General features: G+C 60.1%; 1 protein-coding gene across 2 annotated transcripts; it reads left to right on the top strand.

The window, feature by feature from the left end:
• The first annotated feature begins 1,811 nt into the window (after positions 1-1,811).
• On the top strand, positions 1,812-3,550 carry NKX2-2 (NK2 homeobox 2). Of its 2 annotated transcripts, none has more exons than XM_059898008.1 (2): positions 1,812-2,070; positions 2,988-3,550. In XM_059898008.1, the coding sequence occupies exons 1-2, from the start codon at positions 1,812-1,814 to the stop codon at positions 3,548-3,550; spliced, it is 822 nt and encodes a 273-aa protein (XP_059753991.1). The 2 variants fall into 2 exon arrangements, with proteins under 2 accessions (XP_059753991.1, XP_059753992.1); XM_059898009.1 differs by lacking the exon at positions 1,812-2,070 and adding an exon at positions 2,704-2,752.
• Positions 3,551-8,176: the final 4,626 nt, after the last annotated feature.

An 8,176-nucleotide genomic window follows, 5' to 3' on the forward strand; every position in this document is an offset into this window, starting at 1 on the left:
AGTTCCCAGGCCGGCCCGGGGCTGGGACCCGCACACAAACCTCACGCAAGCTGGGAGCCTGGAGCGTGTCCTCAGAACTCGCCCCTGGTGCGTCCGAAAGGACTCCCTGGGGAGAAGAAAACTCCGGAGAGAACTCAGCAGCACCTCCCGCCCTGCGACCCCCTTCCCCGCGGTTTTCGGGGTCCTCACCCCGGCTGGAGACAGCGCCCTCGCCCCCCCCCCCCGCTCTGCCTCCGCTGGAGGCTGGAAAGGGAGGCATAATAGGGGGCAGGAAGGGCGCGGGGCCGCCTGCCCTTCCCTCCACCCGGAGAGCGCGGCCCGCGGGGCCCGGAGGCGGTGGGGCCGGGCCGATCGCGGCCCGAGGGAGACTTCCCCACCCCCACCGCCCCTCCCCGGGCGCCCGCAAAGCAGAAAGTGAACTGCGCGGTCCTGCTCAGCAGCACAGAGCTGGGGGGAGGGGGAGGGGGAGGGGAGGGGGAGGCAGGGAGAAGGAAATAAATGTCTTTAGCAAATAAAGGGTGTCGGGGCGGGGGAGGTGGTGTCGCTTGGTGGTGGCTCCGGCCGGCCCCGAGCCGATTCCTCTCCTGGGTTTCGGGCTCTTTCGGCGTTTAACTAGAATCAATTACTTGCCTTGTCATTTCTAGTACTCATCCTTAAGCCTCAACCAAAATATTGACCTAGGAGGCTTACAGAAGTTGGGCTCTTGCCATTTGAACCGGATCTTGTTTAGGGAACGGCCAGCGATGGGAAGGAGAGATTTCCGCGGCTCAGCCTGCGCTCCCTCCCCCTTTTCCAAAGGCGCCACAAATCGCCAATTTTCCGGCTTGCTGGGGGCAGGCGCGCGGGGGCAGGGAGGTAGGAACCAGTGACTGTTAAGGAGGATTCTCTTTTTCTCTCCTCCTCCGGGTTTCTGTTTTGTTTTCTTTCCTCCTCCCCCGCTTTTTTTTAAAGATGCAATTTGTTAAAACTGCCCTTTCAAGTGTGTGGACTCGCGAGCGACGCGGTGGTCCTTTGTATGTAAATACTGGGTAAAAAAGGCTCGCCCCGTCTTTGCAATTAATTGACACGTTACACCTCTCATCTTGCTCTAGAGGGCCGTTGGCTGGGAGCGCGGAGCTCCCCAAAACCCACAATTTCACATCTGCAAATACAGTCTTCATCCACTTGACTTCCAAGACCCGCCCACACGTGTCCAACCTTTGCGTTTTAATGTCTCCCTCCCCCTTTTTTTCCACCCTTCTCTTGCTCCCCCTCCCTCCCTCCCTCTCTCTCTCTCCCTCCCCCCTCTTTCCCTCCCCCCTTTCCCTCCCCCTCCCTCTATCTTTCCCTCCCTCTCTTTCTCCCCCTCTTCCCCCCCTCTCCCCAGGTTCGTGAGTGGAGCCCAGCCTTATATGGACTGATCGCTCGGGCAATGGCCCATTTTTTCCTCGCCACCAGCCGCCACCGCGCGCTGAGCGGCCGCCGGAGCCGGAGCTGACGCCGCCTTGGCACCCCTCCTGGAGTTACAAACTCGGGCCCGGCCCGCAGCGCTGGCGCGCAGGCCGCCCGGCTCCCCGCGTCCATTTCCGCGTGCTTGCAGAGAAGACACAGGCAACGCCTTGGGCTTTTTCTTTCTTTCTTTTTTTCTTTTTCTCCCCTTTCCCAGAGTTTCTTTCTTTCTCTTAAACATAATAATCTCAATAATTAAAGCCCATCCCCCCTCCCCTCCCCCAACCCCTCTCCCCATACCCCCTCCCCCGCCCCTACTGAGAGCGCAACGAATTGACCAAGTGAAGCTACAACTTTGCGGCATAAATTGCGGGGTCCCGGCCATGTCGCTGACCAACACAAAGACGGGGTTTTCGGTCAAGGACATCTTGGACCTGCCGGACACCAACGATGAGGAGGGCTCGGTGGCCGAAGGGCCGGAGGAGGAGAGCGAAGGGCCGGAGCCCGCCAAGAGGGCCGGGCCGCTGGGGCAGGGCGCCCTGGACACGGTGCAGAGCCTGCCCCTGAAGAACCCCTTCTACGACAGCAGCGACAACCCGTACACGCGCTGGCTGGCCAGCACCGAGGGCCTCCACTACTCCCGTAAGTAGCGAAACTAGGCGGCCGCGGCTGTGACCGCCTCTGTTACTGTGGCCGCAGGCCGGGCCCGCACGCCGGGGGTGGGGTGGGGGAGAAAAGGGATGGAGTCTTGTGAGCCAGATCCCTCACCCTACGCCCCCAGAAAGATGCCTAACGCTTGTTTGGGATGCCCTACCTCTTCCCTCTTCGTCAGACCCCCCTAGTCCGGGAAAGAGACTTGGTCTCATATTTTTTCCAAAGAGAGAAATTAGGAGGAAGGAGGGGAGGGGAATACCTCCCAAGGGCTGGTTACAGACGTCAACCAGAACTGACGGCTCCGGCCGGAGCCCCCCTCCCCCATTCCGACAGCCGGGAAGGACTGGCCTGGAGCACTGGAGCGAGCCAGCCTGCCTCGGGGTACGGGGAGAGGGTGGCCCGGGTATAAATAGCTCCCCCTGCCCCCTGCACTTCATAGAGGACGCTTTGTGCGGTGCGGAGGGTGTCCAGAAAGTCGGAAAGCAGAAACGAAAGCCCCCAAAACCTGCCTTAAATGGCCGAGCCGATCAATGCCGGGATTGTGGGTTTTTTCTCTTAAAAATCTGCCCACGTCTCTCCGGAGAGGAAACTGCTTAAGGGGGCCGGAGCCCTTAACCCGCGATGATCTCCTCCGCGCGCCACTCCCCCCAAAAATACGCACCCACACTGGGCGAACCCCTAGAAAGGAGAGCACCGAGCCCCTACTCCTGCCGCTTCTTCTCTTTCCCCGGGGCGGACACCGACGATTTCGTCAGGCGTGGAGCAGGGCGGGGGTCAGGGCGAAGGCAGCGGGGCCTGGCTGCGGGGCGCACAGGCCCGAGGGCGCACGGAGGATCCGGGGCGCGCGGGGTCGGGCCCGGCCAAGCGCGGCCTCCAGGCTCCTGATGGGCTTCTCTTTCCCCCAGTGCATGGGCTGGCAGCCGGCGCGGCGCCCCAGGACTCGAGTTCTAAGTCCCCGGAGCCCTCGGCCGACGAGTCACCGGACAATGACAAGGAGACCCCCGGCGGCGGAGGGGACGCCGGCAAGAAGCGGAAGCGGCGGGTACTCTTCTCCAAGGCGCAGACCTACGAGCTGGAGCGGCGCTTCCGGCAGCAGCGGTACCTGTCGGCGCCAGAGCGCGAACACCTGGCCAGCCTCATCCGCCTCACGCCCACGCAGGTCAAGATCTGGTTCCAGAACCACCGCTACAAGATGAAGCGCGCCCGGGCAGAGAAAGGTATGGAGGTGACGCCCCTGCCCTCGCCGCGCCGGGTGGCCGTGCCCGTTTTGGTCAGGGACGGCAAACCGTGCCACGCGCTCAAAGCCCAGGACCTGGCAGCTGCCACCTTCCAGGCGGGCATCCCCTTTTCGGCCTACAGCGCGCAGTCTCTGCAACACATGCAGTACAACGCCCAGTACAGCTCGGCCGGCACCCCCCAGTACCCGACAGCACACCCCCTGGTCCAGGCCCAGCAGTGGACTTGGTGAGCGTCGCCCCTCCGAGACTCTCGGCCCCAGGCCCAGGCCCCACCCCAGCGGCGGAGGCGAGGAGGACTCGGCCCTTACAGTGGTTATTATATTATTATTATTATGGAGTCGAGTTGACTCTCGGCTCTGCTGGGGAGGCGCCAGGAGGTTGCCTGCACCTCCTTGGAGAGGCAGATTCCACCCCCCAGCTCCGCCTCATCCCTCTCTCCTTTTGAACCTTTGGAGACGGCTGAACCATAAGCCGTGTTTACAGAATGTTTGCGCAGCTTCGCTTCTCTGCCTCTCCCCGGGGACCGAATGGTCCCAGAGTTAACGTCCTCACCTGAGAAGGAGAAAAAGATCCCCCCGCCCCGCTTTTGTGAATTTTGTAAAATATGTTTGTGTGAGTAGCGATATTGTCAGCCGTCTTCTTCTGAAGCAAGTGGAGAACACTTTAAAAATATAGAGGATTTTTTTTCTCCATTTTTTTAAAAATAAGAAAATGCTAAATATTTATGGCCATGTAAACGTTCTGACAACTGGTGGCAGATTTCGCTTTTCGTTGTAAATATCGGTGGTGATTGTTGCCAAAATGACCTTCAGGAAGGGCCTGTACCCCTCAGGGCCCAACTCCTTTCTTTGTGGTTTGTCTTGGTTTGCTTATATTTGGTTACCCCTGCTTTCTTCTTTTCTTTTTTTATTTTGTTCAGTGCAAACATTTCTCAAATATTAAAAAGGAAAAATGTGTAGGCGAGCGAGAAGCCCCCTGCCCCATCCTCCGGGTCCTGAACCCCGGAACTTGGAGCTCAGCGGTTCCGTGCGGTTCCCCAAGAGCGCCGGGCGCTGAAAGCTTTCAATTTTTTAAAATAAGAATTTTAATAAAAATCCTGTGTTTAAAAAAACCAAGCCCGGCCCTCCCGTTTGTCTTACTTTGTCGCCCTGCGCCGGGCAGGAGGTCTCGGGCAAGGAGCCGGGCCAGGCCGCTGGCCGCGCTCTCCCCCGCGCATCCCTTGGGGGCCGGAGCACCCGGGGCGCTGGGGAGGCTTCCGGAACAGGCCTCTCCCGGGCGGGCGGGCCAGGCCCCGCGCCTTGGACCCCGGGCCCGCGCGGGAGCGCTGGGCCTCGGGCCTGCGAGCGGCTGACCCGCCGCCCGGGGTCGCTCGGCCTCTCCCAGCCTGTCTCCCGGCCTCACGCGCGGTCTGCATCCGGGCGGCAGCGCCCTGGCGCGGGAGGAAGAGTGACTTTGGAAAACGCAAAGGCGAGAAGAGCAAGCCCCCCTCGCTCGCCCAAATCTACGAGTGGCTCCTTCAGCCTGAGGAGCTGTTGAAGCCACTACACTCAATGACTTTCATTTTGTTGCATTTGATTTACCTCGTGCTAAGAAGGGGAGGGGGGCGCTGAGGTTGAGACTGGTCGGCTTCTCTCCCCACCCCTTTGCAAATCCGCGGCCGGGAGGCGGCCTAGACCTGGGCGCGGGGGCCGGGGGCGCGTTTCGGGGCGCTCCGAGCTTTGGCTACAAGGAGGGACGCGGGGACCCGGGTGCGGGAGACTACGGGGTGGGTGGAGGTGCTTCGGCCTCCCTGGGTTCCTCGGCCGGGGAGAGCCAGGGAGCGGGAGTCAGAGGCGATCCCTGCTAACCGAGCCTTTCTTCCATCCCCACTCTTTCCGAGTTTCCCGCCTCTGTCCCTGGACTGGGTGCCGCGCCTCGTCCCCTCCTAGCATCTGGCTGTGCGCGGTCCCCCAGGCCAGCTCTCTGGCGTGAAGCTGGGCGAATTGCTCGCTAGAAAGTAGTGGTCTGGGGGTGGAGTAGTGCGTCCCGGCCTCCTGGGCTGCGGTAAGGGGAGCGGGAAGTGAGCACACCGCCCTCGTTCGCCCCGGGGAGGGCGGACGGTCCTTCCCTGCTAGAGATCTGATCCCATCCCACCCTTGCCTCAGGGAGAGCTCCCTGGAGGACGCCGGCGCATACTTGCCCGCGCCGGGGAGCGTCTCAGAGGGCCCCGCGGACTTGGGGGTAGGGGCGCCTGTCTTCTCTATCTCGCGGATTTCCGAAAATACCCGGGGCTCTGCAGCTCAGACCGCGCTCGGAGACGCCTCGGGATTGAAAGTCGGCCCCATTCGGAAACTGTATCTCTGGTTTTCTCTCGAGCTCCACCTTCATGGCTGGGGGCGGGGGCGAGGAGGCCGAGCAAAGGGAGCGGTCCCAGCTGACTTTCTCGCTACCTCTAGTTGATGATCAGATTTAATTCAATATCTAAAGCAAACATGATTATCCGTGTGACCAAATCTGCGCGTCAATAGCACTCAGCGCCACACGCCCGGGGACGTGATTACACGTTACTCCCGCGTTGCGCAGCCGCCCCTGGATAATTGAGGGCTCTGGAGTCTTTCTAATATCCTCCTAAATGTCCTTTCATATCTCCAGTTTCGACTGGGTTTTTCCAGGTTTTCCTAAATGCGGGAAAGTCTACCTTTGTTCCCCACACTAGCTTGGAAACGTTTGGGGTTTTATTTCTTGCTCTTTTCAAAGGCCAGGAGAATTCTCCCCAAATCGTGTGTCTGCAATAGCCGAATGCCCAACTTGCCCTGATACCAATCACTCAACATTCCTCTTGTAACTGCCCTCTACCCCCATCCGTCAGCAGGGAGGTGAGAGTTCCGAGCCTCTTGGAGTGGGGTTGTCACTAGGCCTGAGGCACAGCCCCAAGACTTGGTTGATTTTGACTGCTCCAGGACCCAAAACTTCCGGGGGCCAAGAATGATCGTAGGAGCGTCCGCCCGGCCTCCAGAGAGGAAGGAGGCAGCTTGGAAGGGCCAAATTCTCGCAGGCATCCACGTGTGCTCGTTGAGGGCGCGTTTGGGGTAGTGGCTAGGCCTAGCGGCCTGCAGTCTGGGTGTGCGCGCCGGCGGCTGGGAGCCGGGGAGGTGGGCCCGACGCCCGCCTCTCTCTATCCTCGGGTCCCCATGGAGTCAATAAAAGCGCCCGCGGAGGCTGTGTGGCCCTAACCCCAGCGCCCTGGGAGCGCACCCGGCGCGGGGTCCGCTTCGGCAGTCTATCTTCGCCCAATCTACAGCGGGCCGCACAAAACGGCACAATGGGAGAGCTGGGAGCCAGGGATGTTAGAGGCGTGCATATTAAAAAGAGACAGAGAAAGGATCGCAGGGGACAGAGAGAGGGGAAGAGGGAGAAGGGGCCCACCCTCCGCCCCCCTCCGCCCCCCTCCGCCCCGCACCATTCAGCGCGCTTATCGCGGGCAGTGAATCCCGGAGTCAGGCAGAAGTCTCCTTGGGGTTTTGTTGGGCCTGTCACTGGGTCCCTTTGTCATCCGCGGGCTCCATGCTGGATTCCATATGGCCAGCTGGGCCGAGGGAGCGCGAGGAGGGAACCGCACAAAACCCAAATTGTGTCCGGCTTTCAAACCCTGTATTGTTGTCTGTGAAAGGAAGACGCATTAAAAATTCGTGCTATATCTATTGGGGAGGAGGCTGGAGGAGGGGAAAACAGCCACCCCTGTCTTTGATGGCTTCAGAGGGCTCTTGCCCCGCCTAGGCCCCGTGACACTCTGAGAGCTGGAGATCTCTCTTTCTCTTTCTGTCTCTGTCTCTGCTTCTGTCTCTTTACCAAATACTGGCTCTAAGCTGGGGCTCGGGTCTGCGAACGTCGGCGTTCAGGGTCGGGGCTCCTTGCGCGCACTTCGCTGTTCCTGCACGCGCAGCTGGCGGCTAGGCCTCTCCTGTCTGTCTGGGAGCCCGGAGTAGAGGCCATCGGACCATGCCGGGCTCAGGAGGATACCGAGGTGCCCAGGGCCTGGGGGAAGCTCAGAGGCCGCGGGCTTCGCGTCTCCAGGGTAGATGAAAATCCAGGTCCCTTGTTCCCGCACCGGATGCGTCTCGACGCCCGGGCGCGCGAAGCCAGCCCTCCCCGCACTGCAGGAGCGGCTCAGGGACGCCGCGAGACCGCTCAGTCCGAGGCCCAGCTCGATTTCCGCCGCAGTCAGTTCTGAGGCCGCTTTCATCCAGCCGGACCCCTCGGTTACCAACCCCCTGTCATTCGAAATACGCGCGGGATCCCTCTGGCGCCTCGGTGCCTCGACGGGAAACCGGTTCAGAAACTTCTTTCACCACCAGCACCCCTGTGTTGGAGGAGAGAAGGACTTGCTCTTTAATTCTCAATGTCTCCTGCATCGTTTCGTTTGCAAAACAGGGAGAGAGCGGAACTTCCAAGGAATCTGCCCGGTTTTGCCTCACCTAAGCAAAGTTAGAGTGGTGGCCAGAGATCCTTTGGGTCATCCTCTCTCCCAAGAGCCGGGTCAGAAACTCCCATAAGCATCCCTCAAACAAAAAGAACAAATACATGTTAGACAAAAAGAGTTCTTGTTGAGGCTGGGTGCCGTGGACATAGAAATAGAACCCATCAAGGGCCAGGTGGAAATTCCAGCTCATCCAAAACTTGGGCACCCCCTTTTTTTCTATTTTCTACAACTGCTGTCATGTTCAGTAGAATCAGCTAACTTGATAAGGGTAGGATCCCCCCATCTCCACGCTCCCCACCCCAGCCAAGGAAATAACGTCTTTTCCTTACCTATTGACTGTTGGGCTTAGTTGAGACCTGGTGTGGATTTCTCCAGCCTTTTCAAGAGCCTGGTCATT

Source organism: Balaenoptera ricei, chromosome 15, assembly GCF_028023285.1.
Source record: "Balaenoptera ricei isolate mBalRic1 chromosome 15, mBalRic1.hap2, whole genome shotgun sequence".
Taxonomy (NCBI): domain Eukaryota; kingdom Metazoa; phylum Chordata; class Mammalia; order Artiodactyla; family Balaenopteridae; genus Balaenoptera; species Balaenoptera ricei.